This window comes from Equus przewalskii, chromosome 16 (genome assembly GCF_037783145.1).
Source record: "Equus przewalskii isolate Varuska chromosome 16, EquPr2, whole genome shotgun sequence".
Classification (NCBI taxonomy): Eukaryota; Metazoa; Chordata; class Mammalia; order Perissodactyla; family Equidae; genus Equus; species Equus przewalskii.
The window spans coordinates 21,876,336-21,899,772 of NC_091846.1; the positions used below are offsets into that span (position 1 = coordinate 21,876,336).

At 39.6% G+C, this 23,437-nt stretch overlaps 1 protein-coding gene across 2 annotated transcripts in view; it reads right to left on the reverse strand.

Annotated features, from left to right (window-relative positions):
• Positions 1–22,984, reverse strand: part of CDADC1 (cytidine and dCMP deaminase domain containing 1) — a 52,939-nt gene extending 29,955 nt beyond the window's left edge. For both annotated transcript variants that reach the window (XM_008536374.2, XM_008536375.2), the window contains exons 1-5: positions 22,735–22,984; positions 21,902–21,996; positions 14,044–14,118; positions 10,706–10,883; positions 1,159–1,728 (exon numbers count right to left, since the gene is read on the reverse strand). In XM_008536374.2, the coding sequence (XP_008534596.2) occupies positions 1,159–1,728; positions 10,706–10,883; positions 14,044–14,118; positions 21,902–21,996; positions 22,735–22,816 (1,000 nt within the window). In that variant the 5' untranslated portion in view covers positions 22,817–22,984. The remainder of the gene's footprint in view (positions 1–1,158; positions 1,729–10,705; positions 10,884–14,043; positions 14,119–21,901; positions 21,997–22,734) is intronic.
• Between the last annotated feature and the right edge of the window lie 453 nt (positions 22,985–23,437).

A 23,437-nucleotide genomic window follows, 5' to 3' on the forward strand; every position in this document is an offset into this window, starting at 1 on the left:
GTAATTTTTTTTTTTTTTTTTGAGGAAGATTAGCCCTGAGCTAACTGCTGCCAACCTTCCTCTTTTCGCTGAGGAAGCCTGGCCCTGAGCTAACATTCGTACCCATCTTCCTCTACTTTATATGTGGGATGCCTACCACAGACAGCATGGCTTGCCAACCGGTGCCATGTCCGCACCCAGGGTCTGAACTGGTGAACCCCCACAGCGGGCCACCAAAGCAGAATGTGCGCACTTAACCACTGCGCCACCAGCCGGCCCTGAGCATTTGCACTTTCAATGATGATTCTTAGATGCTGCCAGTTGAGAACTTCCATTTTTCTGAAATCACTTTGACCTGTGGTCATTGTTTAGAATATACTGCAGAGCAATGACATTTGTATGAACCTTTCCTGAAGATTTTTGCTCATCTTCTTTCTTGGGATAAGTTAAAAAAATCTTACTATAGTCCACTCCCCAAATCTTACTCTACTGCTGTTCCTGCGTGCATTTTTTTCCCTTATTTCAAAGTTGCATTTTAAAAAAATGATCATGACTCTACTTTGAAAATGTTTACATCTCATAAGATGTAAAAACACTGTTCTATAATTAGAAATACACATACAAAACTCCCAAGTAATACTTTCCTTTTTCACATACATACTCACGTACAACTTAATAAAGTAAAAATGTTTGATTTCTCAACTTGCTGATGGAAAACATACCAGCAATTGAAAGAATCTGCCAATATCTCTTTGATTCTGTTATTTTGAATTCACATTTTTACTGTAAAGATTTTTAAAGTTTTTCTTAAATATTGAATATATGCAAAATATTGAAGTCAACAAAAATGAATTATGTTGGTTCTCTCTTTTCTCTTTTTGTCCCATCTCTAACAGAAAGCTCAGTGAACAGTAAAATGATAAAAGCAGAAAGAGCCCAAATAATCAGGCCCTGATTTATGAATGTGGCACTAAATATACGATCACTAGCAATCCTAAAACTGCTCTAAGAAAGAGTTGTCTACTCAAGAGTCTCATTAACTTCTCTACACTGTACGTAAAACTTTAGTGTCTAAGGGTAAATGAACACTACTGTAGATTAGATGAAAACCACTTTACTTCTGAGACAAATACAACATAACCAATCAGCCCCAATTTATGAACTAAGCGTGTGACTCACCAGTTCGATAAGCCAATAACCTGGCCTGAACCATGCAGTGCCTTGCAATTTCTTGTGGCAAACTTTGATTGTGAATGTCATTAATCTGTTCGGCACCGCCACAATAAAATCCGTAGCGTTTAAAGTTGGGCACGCTGGAAGACACTGTGGCCAAAAGTAGAATAAGGTCTTTCATGTTTTGCCTTAGATTGCTAAAGTAGGGATTTTCACACAGGTTCTCCAAACCTATAGTCATCAGTATTTGCTTATGCATTTCTTCATTTGAAACCAAAAATAGCATTTCATATTCTTTTATTCTTTCTTGTTTACATTCAGAATAAAAGTCACCGTTAGCATCCGGCAATGTTTTTGTAATTTTCTGAATAAAGTCACATTTGTAAGAGGTCTCCTCTACAAACTGCACCATATAACACACCAAAGGCTGAAGTAAGACACACACATGGGCCCGACTGTTTGACTTCAATCTTTCCACTGCTTTGGCATCTAACTTTGCATCTTCAGAACTAGAAGCCTCAGCAAGCAAACTTATTTCTGGATCAGCAGGCCAGTATGAAATTCGGTTAACTCCAGCTGAAATACAAAATATGAAAGGTACTTATCAGATACATGCTGAAATTAAGAGTTTTCTTAATAAATTCACCATATTAATGCACTAGATCCAGAGGTCCCAATATAATAAATACCTATTACCACGTTACCTATAATACAGCCTGAGGGGTGGCTAACTATTGCCCAGAGGCCAGATCTGGCCCATTGCTTGTTTTTGTACCGCTTGAAGGTTCAGAATGGATTTTATAGTTTTAAAGACTTGGAAAATCAAAAGAATATTTTGTGACATATGTGAGTTATATGAAATTCAAATTAGTTCTATTGGAACACAGACACACTCATTCACTGACAGTCTCTGGCTGCTTTTGCAATACAATGGAGTAGCTGAGTTGAGAGTTGAGTAGCTGTACAGACACCATATGGCCTGCAAAGCCTAAAATACTTACTATCTAGCCCTTTATGGGAAAAGTTTGCTGACCCTAACAAAGCCCATGGAAGGTACTTGTGGAATCACTGGTTTTGTTCAGTGGGGTCCCAAAACCCAGTGCTTGAACTATATACCAGAGTTCTCCAAACCATCAAATGGCTCCTTTTAGAAATATCATAGCTGACAACTGATATTGTCTAGAGTTTTGTATCTGAAACAAACAATTCATGCATGCATTAACAATGTACCTGTACTCTGAATTCTTCCTCTGGGAAGCTATTCTAAGAACATATTCTAAATAGAGACAAAACAACTCCATTCATGCATATATTTAGTGCAGCATTATTTAAAACAGTAAAAACCTAAATGGCCAAAATAGGGGAATGGTTAAATACATTACAGTCCTCCTCATAATAAAATATTATACAGTTATCCAAAATGTCCACAAAGAATTTATAACACAAGGGCAGCAGTTGGGGGGGAGAGGGAGCAATATTAATTCTTTCTTGTTGGCTTTCTTTTTTTTGAGGAAGATTAGCCCTGAGGAAGATTAGCCTGTTAACATCCACCACCAATCCTCGTCTGTTTGCTGTGGAAGACTGGCCCTGAGCCAACATCTGTGCCCATCTTCCTCCATTTTATACGTGGGACGCCTGCCACAGCATGGCTTGATGAGCAGTGTGTAGGTCTGTGCCTGGAATCCGAACTGGTGAACCCCAGGCTACCAAAGCAGAGCATTCGAACTTAACCACTACACCACCAGGCCAGCCCCTATTAATTCTTTTTAAGCCCACAAAATTAAAGACAAAACAACAAAGTAGAAGGAACATTTTCCAATCAATATGACACAGGAAAGGTTAATCTTTAATATACAGAGAAAATTTTAATTTATTAAGAGCACATATGAAATGACAAGAACAATAAGGTCTCAAGAAAGACAAAGACATATAATCAGACAACTTACAAGAGAAAATAAAACTGGATAACACATAAAAAATATTTTAATTTGTATCTGAGCTTGAACAATGAGATGTATTATACCGAGTTAAGCATCCAAATGTACATCTATTAATTAGTGTTTTACAACAAAAAGACCCCTTTGCTAATATCTCATGTAATTTCAGCTAGGAAAGATGTTTGTGCCCAGAAGTGAATAGACAGATGGCCCACAGAGTATTCTGCATTCAAAGTAACAGATGAACTAAAAAGTTGAACAAACACACGTTTCTATCTACTCCCCTCTACTCCCGACACTTACTGGGACTTGGGCCGTAAACCAATCTTTCATCTAAGCATTCTGGCTGCTTCTAGTAATCCTGATTCAAAGAGAAGATGGGATGACTAATCTCTGAACAAATGTTCACGTACCAGTGGAAAACGCTACAGCAGAGGTTCTCAAATGTTTTGGTCTCAGACCCCGTTACACTGTTTTTTTGAGGAAAATTAGCCCTGAGCTAACATCTGCTGCCAATCCTCCTCTTTTTGCCAAGGAAGACTGGCCCTGAGCTAACATACGTGCCCATCTTCCTCTACTTTATACGTGGGATGCCTACCACAGCATGGCTTGCCAAGCAGTGCCATGTCAGCACCCGGGATCCCAATCGGTGAACCCAGGGCTGCCGAAGCGGAACATGGGAACTTAACCGCTGTGCCACTGGGCCAGCCCCTCCTGCTACGCTCTTAAAAATTAAGGAGGACCTGGGGCTGGCCCCGTGGCCGAGTGGTTAAGTTCGCGCGCTCCGCTGCAGGCGGCCCAGTGTTTCGTTGGTTCGAATCCTGGGCGCGGACATGGCACTGCTCATCAGACCACGCTGAGGCAGCGTCCCACATGCCACAACTAGAAGGACCCACAACGAAGAATATACAACTATGTACCGGGGGGCTTTGGGGAGAAAAAGGAAAAAATAAAATCTTTAAAAAAAAAAAAAAATTAAGGAGGACCTCAGAGAGCTTTTGCTTATGTGGATTATATCTACTGATATTAACTACATTACAAAATTAAAACAAAATTTGAAAATTGATTAATTCACAAAAATAATAAAGAACCTATTATACATTAATATAAATAACATAGTTGAATTAAAAATGACTATATTTTCCAAAAGAACAACAAACACTAGTTGAGACGAACAGCACTGTTTTAAGTTTTTACAAATCTTTCTATTATCTGCTTAACAGAAGATGGCTGGATCCTCAGATCTGCTTCTGCTTTCAATCTGTGTCAACAGGCTGTTTCCGTTAAGTGTATGAAAAGTAGCGGGCCTCACACAGATATGCAGTTGTAAAAGGAGTATTTTAACAGCCATTTCAGATAATTACGAATATTCTTCTTTGACACTACATAAAAATTGGACAAGGGATAGTTTCTTAAAGGTTAGTTATAACGTGGAATCTGAAACCATATTAACAAACTTTTTGTACTGTGTTAAAATCCATTGGTCTATCTTGCACTTAGAATGGCTCTTTACTGAAGAGTGATTTTGTAGCATTGTGCACTGGTCATTTAGAAAACACTGGTTAACTGATTTTACAGCATTAAAAAAAAAATCCCATTCATTAATATCACCAGCAATTTCATCAGAAGAGTCTTTAAGTGTTAGGAAGCTGTAAACTCATGACAGTGGATACAAGTTTTTCAAAATTTTAATTTGTACTTGAAGGCTCAAATTTTATCATTGGGAACAACTACTGTCAGCTGTTTTCCTGGAAGTGACAGGTTCATTCATTTTTGAGAAAATGTCTGCCCAATAGCCAAATCTAAATAATTATAGCTTGTCAATTCATGATGTTCCATAAAAAACAGTGGATAACTCAGTTGTAACTCAAACGACTACACTAGTGGTTTTCCTTAAGGTAACCTTCATGCTTAGGTTTGTAGAAAAAGCGCTTTAGGTCTACCCCCTATTTTCTCACACAGAATATTAAAAAGATGTGTACTTCCAGGGTTGGGATTTAATAAAATTAATTATTTTTACTGTTTCATCAAGGACATTCTTACATGAAACTTTTTTTTTAACTCCAAGTACATGGCCATGAAGAGTACAACGACTACCACTGCCTTGATAGATACTACGACAACAGGAGTTTTACTCACCATTCTTTTGATACTACTAGCGTAAGTGTAATATTATTATGAAAATAGTTTTGACCTCGTGGACCATCAGCCGTTCACAGACCACACCCTGAAAACCACTGGGCTTCAGAAATGTTTGCTTTGTCACTGAGGTAAGGGTAATTGTAACAAAAATAACTCAGCTATAGCGGGGTTAAACCACACCCCCTCCCAGGATATAACACAGAAGCCTCATCTAACCTAGCGATTTTATTTATATATGGGTATAACACTAACAGGAAAGCATTCCCATCACATGTGCTTCCTGATTTTCCACACTTCATTACCTCTTCGGCAGGTTTAAATGTCTTAACTCAAGACATCAAGCAGGGGTGAGTTAGCTGCACTCCCCTATTTTTCTCTCTAGTTCTTGGCTCTGAGCCTATCGAGAGTGCTTCAGCATAGTCAACTCAGCACAAAACACAACTATCTTAATTCATTCTTCTCCCTTGACTCTAGGAGAGATCAGTCAACAAATGTTTTGGTTCCTTCACATTCTTTCTATATCAATGCCACCATCGGAACCCTATTTTATACCCTGCCTAATGCAACAGTCTACTAATCAAGCTCTGAACCTCTTATCTTTCCATGCTCCAATTCAATAACAAAAAAAAAAAAGAATAATTTTAAGCATTTTACATCCTGTTCAAAAATCTTCAATGGCTCTACATTATCTATAACAGGAATTATAGGTCAATTCACACAAGTGACAAAATGAATACTCAATCTAATTAGTTAATTGAAAAAAGAAAAAAATGCCACGGCTACTATTCGTAACTGCAGGGGAGAGACTAGAGAATCTAATAACTATCATAGATACCTATGTGCTTGAAATGCTTGTTGCAGGCCAAGAGGCTCTAGCCACGTGACCATTTCTTCCGGAAGTGCTTCCGCTTGTAGCTCAAGGGCACTGCCCTCACCACCAAAACGATCATTACTCTTAAGATTTTATGTAAATAAAAACAGCTCTTCCTCAACACAAGTTTAGAAACTGTTCCATAAGATAAAGGCCAAAGGTCATGCAGTTTTTCAAAGTTCTCCACTAAAACCCAACCTATCATTATAATCCATCTGCCACTACTCTCTCCAAGAATAATTCTCCATTTCAAACACTGACCATCAGAACCTGCTTCTCACAACTTGTTGGCACCGCATGTGCTGCGCCCCTGACTGGGAATGTGTTCCTCTTCCCACACATCTCACCCATCAAGACCCAGCTTCAGCCCCAGCCTCTGTTCAAATCTGAGAGAAGGCACATCAGCTCCTCCCAACCGAAAAGTGTTCTCAGGTGACTGAAAACCTCGAGCGAGTGTCAGAGGATCAATCCTCAAGAGAGTAGTGGTTCCACAGAGAACTCCATTATCATTCATGCTAACTGATTAAAGGCTCATCCGGGGAAGCGCATGTGAGGGCTGGTCACCCACGCGCTCTGAGCCCCGTGGTAGTTTTCGACTGCTGGCAGGAGAAACCAACGCACATACAAAAGTGTTTACAACCCTTCTTTAGGGAGTAATACTCACAAGCAGGACATTTCCAACCCACTATACTGTCCCTAGAAATTGTTCAGACGTTACAGTAAAACTAAACTAAAAGAAAAACAGGAAATTGAGCTTCTAACAGTTCCCAAATGGGCAGCCTCCCCCGGGAACTCCGGTTGGCTTCGTGCTCAAACGTGCAAGTCCTTAACAAAATCTGTAAACAGCTGGCGAGATAACCCAGGAAAATTTAAAATTACAGTGGCCAATGTGGGGCTCCTTTTTAAGAGCTAGATAATAGGGAAATTTTTAAAGAGTTGAGCTCACCACCTTCTGACATAATAGCTCAAACTAAAGGTTCCAGAAGCTGTAAATATTTGCAAAGAACAGCAAAAAAAAAAAAAAATCTTACCAAGCTTGTTTCATGTCCTGAGGGCTTGGCTTAATCATCATCAGGTTGGAGGTCCCAAAATACAGTCAGACAAAATGTGGTTACACCTCATTTTGTGGTCAGACATAGTCAGACAGAAATGTGGGCTGCACTCCATTCGAGGCTAAGGGTCCTACCAAACAGCCGCAAGCCTCAGGGAATTACAGTGGCCATTAGAAGGAATGCTCCGATCAGATAAGATCATTTAAAAAGTGCACTTAAAAGCAAAGACTTCAAAATTCCCAAATAACCTTACTGAAAGTTTTGCTGCAAAAATCTAATAGAAATTGAGTTATAAAAGTGACCTAAAGGAAAATATATTAGGCCATGGCTTTACAGACCCCTCCATAATCTACTCCCAGAGTTAATGAGACTGAGAGATTTTCTGGGAAAACGCTATGTTAAAGATTACTGGAACTGTTTGACACTACCAGGTAGTTACTGTTTGTCCCAGCTGAAACTTGAAAAGGTATTAGAAAGGACTTAGCAACTTACAATCAGAAATTTGGCCAAACCGGAAGCTGATACTGAGAGCCTGATAGAAATTTTCTTTCCTTCTTCCCTAAGTTAAAATAAAAACTAAGCACCCAGAGGGAAAGAAGCAAATTAGGGTTGATGTACTTGGATAGGTAGATCAACCTATAGTGTCACTGAAGTTACCACACAAATTTCTGAGGAATGAATAGCACCTATCCTTAAAATCCTTGTAAGACTGGAAAAGCAGCTCTAGAGGCAGTGCAGATTCCACCCAGTTCCTTTATGTCAAAAAGGATTATCATCCAGCCTCTCTGGGAACTGTCATCTAGACCATCACTAATTCCTAGGACTGCAGGAAGAAAAAGGAAAAGGGCAAGAAAAATGGCCACAAGAGCACCCTTGCCCAAATTCTAGTATCTTGAGTATCTTCTCCACAAATACTAGTGGGAAAAAAAAAAAAAGGCTTCTCCACCTGAGTGGGTTTCAGTTCTTATTTCTGATACTTGACTTCAATTGACCAATGCAAATATCTCCAAACCAGGATGAGAAGACAGCATCTATGGTAGACAGCTATCCCAAGACTCTGGACCAGGCCTGTATTTCCAAACTTATTTGTCCTCAATTAAACCTCAATAATGCTTAAACTATATACCTATTTTATAATTGTTCCATTTAAGGTTTTCAGAATTCTATCATACTTGAAGAAAGTGACTAATTTGGAAGACTGGTCTCGAAGGTCAGGCATTTATTGGGTGGCTCCTAATGGAACTCAATGGTTATGTGGAACAAACCTCTGGCCTCAGCTATTGCCTGGATGGCTAAAATACTGCACCCTGAGATTCCTTTGGATACAGGGAAGGATTCACATTGAGCTGGCATCTGTTGCCATTCTCCCTCTCCTTATGGCTGGATGGGTTCTCTCAATGTTCCACTGGTATGGCCACCTACCGGCTATATTTGTTCCTTCCTTGGGGACTAGAGGATGTCATTATCACATATAGAAACCCTGACTAAATTTACTCAACGAGCCCTTACCAATAATCAAGTCGGAATAGCCTTATTAAATACTAAAATGTCTAATGAAAAAGGCTGTCTTTCAAAAAAGAATGGCCTTAGATATTTTAATTGCATCCCAAGGTGGTATGTGTACAATCATTGAAACTGAGCACTGTGTTTTCATACCCGACGAATGTTCCAACGTGTCATCTCTGCTAAAACACATAAAAAAGCAGGTGAATGTCTTAAGCGCTCCTACACTCAGTCTTGATTTGTTTGGTTGGCTCCCTTCAGTTATCAGTTCCCTTTTTTGATCCAGATTGCAATTCCTATTTCTACTACTTCTTGGAATTCTTGTACTAGTCATAATATTCAAACTAATTACTGTTTTCTTTACTCACTGTTGTAAGACTGGCATGCAAGCTAGAGTAACGATTGCTCAGTGACTTGAGACGGTCAATCAATCGTACAACTCTGGACAAACTTCCTTTTCTGATAAAGACTATGCCTAAGACCTCATTTTTAAAACCAATCCTTTCAAATACTGAATTGTCATAATTGTTACTGTAGCCATTCTATAATTGTAAACAATGTGAGCATAAGGAGTCACGTAACAGCACATGTATAATGTTTGTGCAACAACCTGAAATTAATTGAAAAACCTATAAAATGCTTCCTCTGTTAATATATATACCTCTATGCTTGTCCACTATATCCAATTATTTCTCCCAGTGTGGACAACTGGGCAAATAAATGCGATAAAAGCCTAGCACTGAGGGACATGATGGACCCAGGGCAGGCAGCAACCACCCTGGTGCTGAGGGACAATATTTTGATCATCAATGCCTTCTATCGAAAGATCATAGATCAAAATGGGGAAAATGATAAATAAATGACAAGCAGTAGGATACACTGGAACATGAGGAAGCCACTTGGTGTAAAACTAATTTGGCCTGACTTTGTTTTTCCAAAAGGGCCTGACATGGCCTGTTTGTTGAGCATGCATTGTACATCTGCTTTAAACATTTACTATGTCCCAAAGGCAGGAATGATGCCCCTACAGGTAGGGATATAACCTCCCCATATCAGCATTTCCTTTAGGGTAAGCAATTCTCCCTAAACTAAGGATTAATTACTGACCTGCTGTGCTCACCAATCTGCCTTGCCAGCAAAGCAATCTCATGACTGTTGTAAAAGGGACATTCCTATCACATGGGATGTAGGCTCTTAGTTCTAAGATGATATATAACCACTCTGTACACCCCACTTCTTTGGTGCCCTTCCTTCCTTGGGGAAGGAAGGCCCTAGGCTAGTCCTCAGATCTGGCTCATAATAAACTCATCTCAATTTTGATTTACAGATTGATTATGGATTATTTGTGTCGACAAAGATATAATATTTTTTAAATGGGAGAATGGTCTGCATATTTACCTGGGTGCAAAACAGAACCATAAGCACAAAGGTTTAGCGAATAGCCCGGTATGACAGAGATGGATAGCCATACATTGGTGACTGGTGCGCCTCCTTCCAAAGTGCAGTGGTCACTAGGAGACAGGTGCCTGGCCAGGAACTACAGTCCCACAACGGATGTGAACAGAACGATGTATGTAACTTCCAGGCCAGGGTTTTTAAGAAGCAGCTATGCCTTCTCTGCCCTCTTTCTCAGTCGGCCTCTGGATGCAGAGGACTCCAGGCCCAAGGGGATGACAGTAGCAATAAAACAGAAGATGCCTAAGCCCACGAATCAACTACATGGAGAAAAGATGTCTGCTGTTCAGCAACACCTATGCTGGACTATCACACTGGTGATAAATGTCTAGTATATTAAGCCACTGAAATTTTGGTGTTTATTTGTTATAGTAGCTAGCATTTGTCCACTAAACACTGAGGGTCATCTAACTAGTTAGTGACAGGGCTGAGACTGGAATCATGTTTTCTGACTCTTCTTACGGTGTATCAAACTGTCTCCAGATATATATTTATATTTCTAAATTATCTTTGTGGTACTTAGGCAATTTGCTCCCACTGACTGTTCTCAGATAAATGCTACTAACCCCCAACAAAGCCTTATCTGCACTTACCATTTACAATCATTTTCAAACAAGCAGAACATGGTTTTCTGGAAAAATAAAGATCACAGTTTTTCAGTCTTGACCCATGTTTTACAAGAGCAATTTTCCCAGCATGTAAATCTTCACTAGAGCAGTGCAGACCAACAATTTTCGTGTTTTTCACCACCACAAGACCAGTTCTCTTCACCTACATTAAGATCAAAAAAACAATTTATTAGTTATAACATCTAATGATCATATCATGGATTATATTTGACTTATTAATAAAATGGAAGTTTTGTTTAATTCTTTATCTGAATGCAGTTTGAACAAAAGCACATTTCTCAGGTCCAAAAAATTTCTTTAAATTTGATGTTGATTTTATACCAGAAATCATCTAAATCTAAGCTTTCTTAACCAAACAATTAAGCATCTAATTATCATTAATTTGTCCTAGTGAAAAATGAATACATTTTAACTTAGTTAATCTAGTGAAGGGCAAGAACCAAGTTGACTTGACTTGTTTCTTATATCATCTATTTTGTATTAAGCTTCTGGATGGTAATAAGAAAAAATATGGAAAACTGTGATTTTGCAAACGGGTAAGTGAAGCCCAGAGGGTTTAAATGACTTTCTGAAACACCCACAGATGATAAAAGGCAGAATTATAGAACTAAAGGAGAGGACATCTTAAATATTGACTACAATAAAGACAACTCTCAACTTCTTTCTAAAAAACTGGCTCTACTGATTTCTAGCACTATGGTAGTCTAGACGAATGTGGTTAGGTCCCACCTCCTACAAATATATACATTATTTATAATTTAAAAAATGTTTTTAAATGCATATTCAAGCTCAAAAAAAGGAAGACATAGCCTCAGCTGTTAGAAAGGAAGAGAGAACTCAAAGCCAGAGCAGTGAGCTTGAGCTCTCTCAGCACGATCCCACCCAAAGGCAGGCGATTGGGCTGACTCTGCGCTAAGCCTTGGAGGCTGGGCACTGGCAGGAGTCCCAAAGAGTGCTTACTTGAAACCTAAAGTGCTCTACCTTTTACAGATACTAGTCCAAAAAGCTAGTGCAACAATATTAATACCAGATAGAACAGACGAAGATAAAAATCAGTTCTACATAAGGTACAAAATAGTCTACGCTGTTTTCACAGCCAAGACTCTGAAGTAAGGAATGTAAACCTGATCCTTGGGTACCTAAGGGACTGTTACAATACGAGGGGAACTCGGGCTGAGAACTAAGTATCCATCGTCCCCTGTGCCCTTTCAAAGGGATTTCACTCTTCAGTTATCCCCAAAAGAACATCTCTGAAGTCACTTTAAAGATCAGACCAAAGTTATATTAACTAAAATAGTCAAGATCCAGTTTCAGTTATGAGTATAAATATGTGAAACTATGGAGAATGATATTTTGTGAAATGCTTAAAAAGGAACAGAGAAGATTTTATAGACTTCTCTTTCCGAGTTAATTAACCATCTCCTAAACATTAAGAACAGTTAAAAAGAATACAAAACTCTTTCCTTTACAAAATCTATATCCAAAAATATATCTAAAATATTAAAGATCTACCTATACTGGCTTTTAAAATAAACTTTAAATTTACCTTGAATTTGTGAACCTTTTCCCCTCCCCATCCCAAAATTTCTTAGAGTTTTATGTTCCTCAGCTACAAAGTATATGTTAGTATCTACTTCTGAATACTTCCACAAAGTATTTTGAAAAGAAATTATCACTATGGAAAAGAACTGATGAGGCTTTATCAAAATATCTTAGCATGCTGGAGCTCATTTTATTAAACTGAACAAATCGTAACCAATGAAAATGGCTGCAATGCAATGCTTTTAGCTTTAGATTTTCTAAGTAGTTAAGCAGACAGAAATAAAGCCAGAAAACTTGACCACAAAAGACTTTAAAAAAATTGTTCATAATAAATGGGAAGCACACTCATCAATTCATTTTTTATTAGAACAATCTTTAAGGCCAAGTTTATTTACCAATTTTTGTCTAGAGTCCTTGTCACCTCAGAAAATATCTTTTCAGCAAAGGCCAAAATATCAAGTTTGAGACAAAGATTTTTCCATCCCAAACTTAAAACAAAACAAAGCAAATGAAAGCCTAAGTTGCATTCCATTGCGGCACTTCCACTTACTGCAGCTCCCAGAAGACTGAATCTTTTCAGTGAGTCACTGTTCTGGATCCTGATTTTGCTTCACTTCACTAACATCTTGGCAAGTCGTCTATGTAATCCTAGTCACAGAGTTTTACATTAAAACATAGGCAAAAGAGAACAGTCGGTCTTGGATATGAACTGGTATATTTACTTAAATGGTGATTCACTACTTTTTTCCCTTTGCCTTTCTTATAATTAAAAACATCTAAATATTCTGACACAAATTATTTTTACATTCTTGTTGGGCATTTTAGAGACTCATTCTCAGAACTAGTCAGGAAATTCACAGGACTATACATCAGAATCATCGAGATAACTTTTCCAAAATGTACATGTTTTGTCTCCAGTCCACACCCAATGAATCAGAATCTCTGGAAAATTCAGAAGATTAAATTAACAAGATAATACTATGCAATAGTAAAAAGAACACGGTTCATCTCGTCAGGTCTGGGCTTTGACTGCAACCTATGTACAATCTAGTAAGTTAGCCTGCCATTGTTTCATGAATGCTGGCAGAAGACATGAAACTCCTGGGTCAGAAACAAGGGACTTTTATCATTCACAGCACAGCAAGCAGTATGAGCATCATGTTTGTGATGGTTCCCTTGCCTACAAATCCCATGGGGGGCATGCAGATGGGCCCACATGGATTTCTGGACATGAAGTGGGTTGTGTTATGGGAGAGAGACACCGAGCTTAGGGATTCTGATGTTTTATTGCAAACAGTAAGCAAACCTGCTTTGTCCCAGAGGGAGACATTACCTCAACCCTCAAGGTTGCTTGCTGCAAACACAAACTCTGAAAAATAGCCTGGGTAAAGAGCATTTAGGGCCTTTGCACTCCTTAAACCAGCAAGATGTGTTACAGTTCGAGAGAACCATGGAAGAATGTTTATGAACACATCTATGTGAACTAATATGGGAAGGTGTCAAGAGCTAAACTTGAAAATTAAAAAAAAGTAAGATGTAGGAGCACAATATAGAATAATCTCATCTGTGTTTGTTTTTTTTCAGAGAGACATGTATAGTCTTGTAAATGCACAGATAATTTTTAGAGGAGTATACAAGAAACTCCCTTGGAAGTGGGAATGGGGAACTTGAGTATAAAGGAACTTTTATTCTACTTTAAACCATTCCGTTCGCTTTGTTATTATGACACATGTCTTTTAAAAAAAATCGTAAAAATTCACCAGTTTTTTATCAGTAGATACTCTGGCCACCTCTTCATTATCTCCGAGGGGTCCATGCTTTCCCTCTTCCTTTTCCTAATGAAAAGCAGATTAAGGGGAAAAAAAAGATTAGTACATAAGACATATGATTAATTCAATATTTCCTATTTAAAGGCTGGTTTCCTTGGCTTTGCATCATTCACTTTTTTCCTTGATGAAACTGCACTGACTTCTGGCTTTGTTCAGGTTCAAGTTCAGACTACTTAACCCAGTAAATAAGACCTTTATGATCTGGCCCTTGCATACTTCCAAAATACGGAAGGACTCAAAATTGTGGCCAGAAAACAAATTCTGTAGTTTAAGATTCCACAGTTGGGACAGTTTTGAGTAATGGAAAAGTCCAGAGTATGGCCATAGCCAAGAAGGACTAAAGGGGAACAGAGGTAAATTAACTGGCAGTGGGAAGATAAGCAACTAGGTAGCAAAGGTATTGGATGAGGACTGTGACAGGCAGAGAATCATCCCCTGTCCTAACCCCAGGAGCCTGCAACTATGCTGTGTTACCTGGCAAGGCTGCAGACGGAATCAAGACTGCTAATCATCAGACCTGGAGATGGGGAGACCATCCTGGATTCTCTGGGTGGGCCCCAAGTAACCACAAGGGTTCTTGGAAGTGAAAGAGGAAGGCAGGAGAGTCATATGTTGTGCCATAATGATGCAACACGAGACAGACTAGGCCCGCCACTGCTAGCTGTGCAGATGGAGGAGGGGATTACGAGCCAAGGAGGTGCCCACATTTCCAGCCTCCAGAAAGTGGAAAAGACAAGGGAACGGATTCTCCCCTGGAGCCTCCAGAAGGAACAAGCCCTGCTGACACTCTGCTTTTAGCTCAGAGAGACCCATTTCAGACTTCTGACCTCCAGGACTGTAAGATGATAAACTTGCGTTGTTTCAGGCCAGCAGCTTTGTGGTAATTTGTTACAGCAGCAATAGGATATTAACAAAGAGACGTCCATAAGTCTCCTTTAACAGTAAAACTTGAAGTAGAAAGTTTTGAGCCAGGGGTGAAACTCCTTCATTTACTTATTTATTTTTAGAACACAAATTTTCATAATAGATTTATTCTTCATTTATTAATTTATAGACTATTTATTGAGCCCTTGCCATGTCCCAGCCACAAACCTAGTTGCTCAGGATGCAGCCCTTATAGAGTTAATGATTTACGAACACAGGAAAGTGACTATGAAGTGAGCAGATGATTAAGACAGGTTGATACAGCAGAATTCTGTGAGCCCCAGAGTAGGCGGGAGACATAATAAATTGGAGAAAGTGTAAAAGTGGGAATGGCAAACTCGGTGAATATTGATCTCTCAGTATTATGAAACAAATGCTGGATGCTAGAAAAGGAGTCTTCTAAGCAGTTTACAAGAAAAGCCATGCCCTGGAAATGAGGTTTCTGTTCAAGAACAACAGGAAGTTGAGGACGTGGTGATGCTGGTAGCAAAATGATGGTAGTGTGGACGGTAGCAGTGGTGAGGATGACTTTACGAGCAATGATAATAACACTACCTAATGCTACCGAGTGTTTATCACGTACCAGGTCCTAAACCATCTCATTTACTGTCACAATTTTACAAAATAGCTACTGTCACTCCCAGTTTACAAACGAGGAAATCATGGCTGAGAGAGATTAAATAACTGGACCATGGTCACACAGCTAATAAACGCGGAAGCGCGGATCTGAGTCCCAAATCCATTGCCTTCACCATTATGCTACATTGCTTCAGTTCTGGAAAAGGAGTGAGGTCTTCTAGCATAAAAATGAGGTACCAGAGGACAGAATGGGAAGAGGCAGGAGAGGGAGACAACGTGATATGTAGAGAAATATGAGAGGACAATGCAATTATTCTACTCTTATACTAAAGCACTATTCAGGCAATTTAGGTAAGACTGACTTAACTAAAATTAAAAACTATGAACCAGGAGGAGAGAGAACTACTCTTAACTGATAGCCATTTTCAATAGTCCCTGATTTCCCTTCTAAAACTTTTAATTAATTATGTTTTTCCCCCCAGAAGTCTCATAACAATTGCTTTTTCTCCCACTCATTTATCTAGTTTCGGACTGGATTCTTACAAATTATTACTCTTTATACTCAATGTATATCTTGCTGAACAAACCTCAAGGAGCACCCATACAGTGTAAATATTTGACAACACAGAAAACTCAGATATCGGTGTTATTTAGAAGTGGTTGTAAGTTTATAATACACTAAGGCTGGTAAAAATCACAGAATTTAAAAATTCAGACATTGGAATTTAAAATGTAAATTCCAACAATAAGGGAACAGACACAGTACACTGATAGAATGGACTGTTAGGCAATCATCAAAATGATAATAACAAACACATATAGTACACAGTATGTGCCAGGTACTATCTAAGAGCTTTACAAATATCACTCATTCATTTGTCATAAAAGCCTCATGTATGGGGCTGGCCCTGTGGCTGAGTGGTTAACTTCATGCGCTCAGCTTTGGTGGCCCAGAGTCTCACCAGTTCGGATCCTGGGCGCCGACATGGCACCGCTCATCAGGTCATGCTGAGGCAGCGTCCCACATGGCACAACCAGAAGGACCTAAAACTAGAATACACAACTGTGTACTGGGGGGCTTTGGGGAGAAGAAGAAGGACAAAAAAAGAAGATCGGCAACAGATGTTAGCTCAGGTGCCAATCTGTTAAAAAAAAAAGCCCCATGTAATATGTATGTGTAACATTCCATTTTACAGATGAGAAAGTTGACAGAGGGAAAGTAACCCACCCAAGCTTACGTAACTAGCAAAAGGTGGAGCCAGGATTTGACCCCAGGCAGGCAAACTATAAAAACCACTGGCTACTCTTAAACTATTAGACTAATTTGTTGCTCCAATGTTTATAACAGTATTACAGCATAATTAATTTTGTGTGTTAAGTGAAAAAGGTGAGATCCAGAATTAAATGATGTCAAATGAGTAAAGGAAATAAAGAAAAAAGTTTGAGAAACAGTACAGAAATGTCAGTAGTGTCTAGGTGGTGGAATTATGAGATTTTTTTTGGTGAGGAAGATTAGCCCTGAGCTAACATCTGTGCCAATCTTCCTCTATTTTGTATGTGGGATGCCACCACAGCATGGCTTGATGAGTGGTGTGTAGGTCCCTGCCTGGGATCTGAACCTGCCAACCTGGGTCATGAAAGCAGAGTGTATGAACTTAATCACTACGCCATTGGGCTGGCCTCAGGAATTTTTGTTTCCTTCTGTTAATTTTATAAATAATAAACATAGATTACTTTGGTAACACATAAAAATATCTTATTTTTGAAAAGACAAAAGGTTGGTAAAGTGTCAAAAGCAATGTTTCTAATACAAAATACATGTCAAATTGCATCTTAGAGTTTCTGTAACTTACTCTGCACAGCAAAAGCAGAATAAAAAATTCAAGAGAAACAAACATACTACTTTAGCTTCAAGAACATTTTTCTTTTCTTAAAGGAAAAAAGGTCTTACTCTCTCTATGAACATCAATATGCAATTAATACTGGAATTATTTATTTAATTTAATGTGCCTGTCTGTCAAAAAAGAACTTAATTTCAGCACAGAATGTATAATAGATTTATATATCCATATAGATAGATATAAAAATTAAAATGAGATCAAATCTTGACATTAAAAAAAAGCTTCTTCAAAATTAGTACTCAATCTCTAAAAGCCCAGCTTTTTTTTTGTTTTTTTGAGGAAGATCAGCCCTGAGCTAACATCTGCTGCCAATCCTCCTCTTTTTTTGCTGAGGAAGGCTGGCCCTGAGCTAACATCCGTACCCATCTTCTTCCACTTTATATGTGGGATGCCTACCACAGCATGGCTTGCCAAGCGGTGTCATGTCCACACCTGGGATCCAAACCCACGAACCCCGGGCTGCAGCATTGGAACATGTGAACTTAACCACTGCGCCACCAGGCTGGCCCCTAAAAGCCCAGCTCTTTAAGTGCACTTTTAAAAGTTCTTAAATCTCTAAACATTTGCTTCTAATCTGTCTCTTCAAGATAAATTTTATCTGCAAGAAAAACAAAAGCAAACCAGAAAATCAGACTGCTTGAAAATGCTCTCCTTTCATAAAAATAATACTAAGCTATTATTAACGAGTAGAAAGAATAAAGGACTTCAAAACCATGAAGGAAATGAAGAGCTTTCTCAAAGCCATTCATAATGTGTGGAGCCAGGCTTGGAGTTGGGGAGTGGTTGCGAAACAAGGTATAAAAATGAGTAACATTTTTAATAATGTTTTACTATTTATAATACATTTCATACAGGAATTGGAGGAGAAAACTACCCCAAGAGATAGCACTTTATCATAAAAAGAGAATTGCTTATACACACACAGACCTTCCACCCTTCATAAAAATTAACTCAAAATGGATCATAAAAAGAGAATTGCTTATACACACACAGACCTTCCACCCTTCATAAAAATTAACTCAAAATGGATCATAGACCTAAACGTAAAACACAAAACTATAAAACTCCTAGAAGATAACACAGGAGAAAACCTAGACAACCTTGCGTATGGTGATGACTTTTTAGATACAACACCAAATGCATGATTTATGAAGGAAATCAATGTTAAGCTGAACTTTATTAAACTTAAAAACTGCCCTGTGAAACACGGTATCAAAAGAATGAGAAGAGAAGCCCCAAACTGGGAAAAAATATTTGCAAAAGACACATCTGATAAAAGACTGTAACCCAAAAGATAAAAAGAATTCTTAAAACTCAACACCAAGAAAACAAACAACCCAACTAAAATAAGGGCCAAAGACCCTAAGAGACACCTCACCACAAAAGATATACAGACAGTAGATAAGCATATGAAAGGATGCTCCACATCACATGTCATCAGGGAAATGCAAATTAAAACAATGACATACCACTACACACCTATCAGAACAGACAGAATCCAGAACACCGACACCAAATGCTGGAGGGGATGTGGAGCAACAGAAACTCTCATACAGCGCTGGGGGGAATGCAAATTGGGACAACTGCCTTGGAAGACAGTTTGGTGGTTTCTTACAAAATTAAACATACCCTTATCATACAATCCAGCAATCACACTCCTTGGTATTCACCCAAAGGAGCTGAAAACTTCCATCCACACAAAAACCTGCACACAGATGTTTACAGCAGCTTCACTCATAATTGCTGCAACTTGGAAGCAACCAAGATGCCCTTCAGTAGGTGAATGGATAAATAAACTGTGGCACATTCAGACAATGGAATTTCACTTAGCACTAAAAAGAAATGAGCTATCAAGCCATAAAGGGACATGGAGAAACCTTAAATGCATATTGCTAGATGAAAGAAGCCAATCTGAGCAGGCTATATGTTGTATGATTCGAACTATATGACGTTCTGGGAAAGGTAAAAACTATACAGTAAAAAAAAAAAAAAAAATCAGTAGTTGCCAGGGGTAAGGGGGTCAGAGAATTTTTAGGGCAATGAAAATACTCTGTATGATACCGTAATGATGGATACATGTCATTATACATTTATCCAAACCCACAGAAAATCCAACACCAAGACTGGACCACAATGTAAACCATAGGGTTTGGCTGATCATGTTGTCAACGTAGGTTCATCAACTGCAACAAATGTACCACTCTGGGGAGATATGGATAATGGGGGAGGCTATTCATGTGTGCAGGTAAGGGGTATATGGGAAATCTGTGAACTTTTCCCTCAATTTTGCTGTCAACCTAAAAGTGCTCTAAAAAATAGTCTTAATTACAAAAAAAAATGAATTCCCTAACCCCCTGTTAAAATTCTTCAATGCAATCTCAACACTTACAGGATAAAATCTAAACTCCCTTGCAAGGCATACAATGTTTTGTTTGTTTGTTTTGGTGAGGAAGACTGGCCCTCAGCTAACACCTGTTGCCAATCTTCTTCTTTTTGCTTGAGGAAGATTGTCCTTGAGCTAGCATCTGTGGCAATCTTCCTGCACTTTGTATGTGGGATGCTGCCACAGCATGGCTTGATGAGCAGTGTGTACGTCCACGCTCAGGATCCAAACCCGCAAACTCCGGGCCATAGAAGCAAAGTGCGTGACCTTAACCACTATGTAACCCGGCCAGCCTCCATACGATGCTTTTTATGATCTGATTCCTGTATACCTTTCCAACCTCATCTTCAGTTTCTTCCTTCCACCCAACTTCACCCTCCAACACGAGGACCACAAGTTCTCTCACTCCTCCAAGCTTTTCCATACGGAGTCCCTCGGCTTGGCAAACACCTACTGATCCTTCATGTCTCAATGCAAAGGCAACCTCCCCTGTGAATCCTTCCTTTACTTCCCCAGGTACAGCTTCGCTCTCAGTCTCCAGTCTTGGCAGTCTCTCTGCTTACACTCCGTACTTGACACCACCATCTAATTGTATTTTGTTTAAACGCCCAGTTTTTGTCCCCATTAGAAACTAAGGACTACGTCTTTTCTTTTTGTATCTCTAGTACCATGCACACAACCTCATACACAGTAAAGAAGGCATCAAAAATGGAAAAGGAAAAAAGGATGGTTATGAATGATCTCATAAGAGTACTGTGGGATTTTAAGGATTTACAAAAAATCTTTCTGTGGAAAATCTAAAGCAACCTTCCAGCAAAATTACTGGAAAGTTGGAAACTTTAATAAGCGTACACAGAATATAATTACTATTTTTTAAGAGGAAAAAAAAAACACCCCAAAAAACCTTGTGCTTACAAAAAGATGGAGGGAAAGTAGCAAAATGTTAAAAGTGATGTTATTAGAATGGTGAGAACCCATAGGTAATTTTTCCCTCTTTTTCTTCTGTTTTCAAAAACGTCTTAAATGCTTAACTTAATCTAATACTATTTTCTATAATAGGCCGTTGGCCCCCTAAAAGTTAGTGATAATACTCTAAACTTCCAAATCTACTAAACCAAAATGGTGGGATCCTAGCACCATGCATGGAAGAAAGCGAACTCCTCCAATGGCGAGGACTGAACTCTAAGCGTGATGGAAAATGATGAGAACATAGCACTTTGCTGCACAAGAGTAGGGGAGAGAAAAGACGCAGAACGTACATGCTTCCAGTACACTGGCTTTTATGATTATTCTTACTGTACATTCCTAACCTGTTTTGATCATCTCTTTTGAGATTCAACAAAAGAGACTACTTACATGGAACAAAACCAATTAAATCCACAGATTATCTATGATAATAGTAGATGTTAAGAGGTCTATCAAGTAAAAGAAGACACAATTTCTATCAATTTACAGTTTGGTAGGAGAGAGGAAAAACTACCCAGATGAAATACCAACAGTATACAACTGAGTGATAAATTATGTGGTATAGACAATAATCTAATTGGCTAAACCAACATATAAATACCATTAAATCCACAGATTATCTATGATAATAGTAGATGTTAAGAGGTCTATCAAGTAAAAGAAGACACAATTTCTATCAATTTACAGTTTGGTAGGAGAGAGGAAAAACTACCCAGATGAAATACCAACAGTATACAACTGAGTGATAAATTATGTGGTATAGACAATAATCTAATTGGCTAAACCAACATATAAATACCATTAATACCTGATAAACATGGCACAGTCTGAGAGAGTAACTATTCTATTTCTAGACTGGAAAGAGGAGCCATTAAAGCCATGAATTACAACTCTCCCACTAATCCGTAAAGGTCTTTTGCAAATTTTAAGCCTTATTTAGTTTGTTTTTAAGTATGGTAGAAACTGGAGCAATAAAATCCAATTTTAGACGATTGCTTTTCTAACAGGAAAAACTGCCTAAGGAAACATATTATACCTGAGATTTTTGTCTTTGGGCTTCTGCTGGAAAGAGCTCCATCCAGAGACTGAGCAGAGTGAAAAGGTTGACTTTAGAAAGCCTTGGTATTTGACCTACAGAAGAAAGGGCAAACACTTTAAAATTTCCCGAATGATGAAAATAAGAACTAAGCTCAATCCCACTTGGGTGCAGCAGCCTTAGCTTAGCTGTTTCAGCAGGAGGCAGAGAAAAAGGATTAGAGGGCAAAGAAAGCGCTTTCTTAGCAGGAGACTGGTTTCAACCTCCCTGCGGGCGACCTCCTCTCGCACTTTCCAAAGTCGGGCCCTCTTTCACCCGGCAGGAAAAACAGTACAACTAATACACGTAGCTATGGGAACAATCCAAAGGGCGTTATGAAAAGTCCTTGCATCTGATCATCGTGGAGCAAGCCTTTCTTTGGACTGTGGTAAGACGTTGCGATAAGGCAGTGGTTAGAACACGTACTAAGACTGCGGTGGCCTTTGAGCATAAAGTAGTTGAAATACAGGAAATCGTGGCGTGCGGTTAATATTGAAATCAAGGCAAAAACATCGTTTGAGAAATTTGCAGGCTCATCGATCCCCGAGATCCCAGCTCTAGGTCTTGGGAGGAAAAGTAAAGGGGGTTAGTGAGATCGACTACCAAAAGCCGATGCAGCTGGCCCGAGGGGGTCCCAGTGACCGAGGCGGGGACGGGCCCAGGGCGAGAATGACACATCCAGGAGCAGAAGCGCAGGCGAAGAGGGGCAGGCAGGGACCCGGAGTCAAACCGCAGGAGACGCACAGGACAGAGCGAAAGGCAGCAGCGGCGGGAGCTGGGTTCGGGGCACTCACCGGTCATGCTGCCAGTCTGGGTGCTCACTGACCGCCCGGCCCCCGCGCTCTCCAGATTTTGCATCTGCCCTGCTTCTTTCATCCCAAGCCTAGCGGCCTCTGCTGCCCAGAAAACCTTTCGCTGTGAGGCATGATCTTAGCCCCAGCGACTCCACCTCTCGTCACCTCCCAGCAACTCTGCGGCAACTGCCAACTCGGCGCAGCCAACTGACGTGAATCCCAGCCGCCACATCCGGACGCCTTGTGTGACGTCATAGGGAGGCGTGGACGCAGTGGCGCAAGGCTGACCCTTGGGCAGGCAATGGGGTGGGTGAAGCGCTGTGCGATACGTTATTTGAACCCTGTATTTGGCTGTAGTCGCTGGTTTTGCCGACTCAGGATCTCTTGAGGATGTCTTGGCTCCGAGTCCCAGCTTGCGTAGACTCTGATAGGGTGGTGAAGGCTGCGCAGACTTGAGAGGTTTGGTCAGAGAGCCTAGAATTGAAATGGAAACCTCCCCCATCTGTCATGGCCAAGGTCTTAGAGAATCTGGGGGGCGAAGGGAGTTGGGAGCTGGGAGGTCCAGGTTGTTCTTATCCTCAGAGGTTGGCCAGTCCTGGGGAACTTAGTGCCAGGGACCACCATAGGGATATTCTGCTGCTTTATCAAACACACGAAGACATTAAGAGATGGAACTGTGATTGTGGGAAAGGAGAGGGTAGGA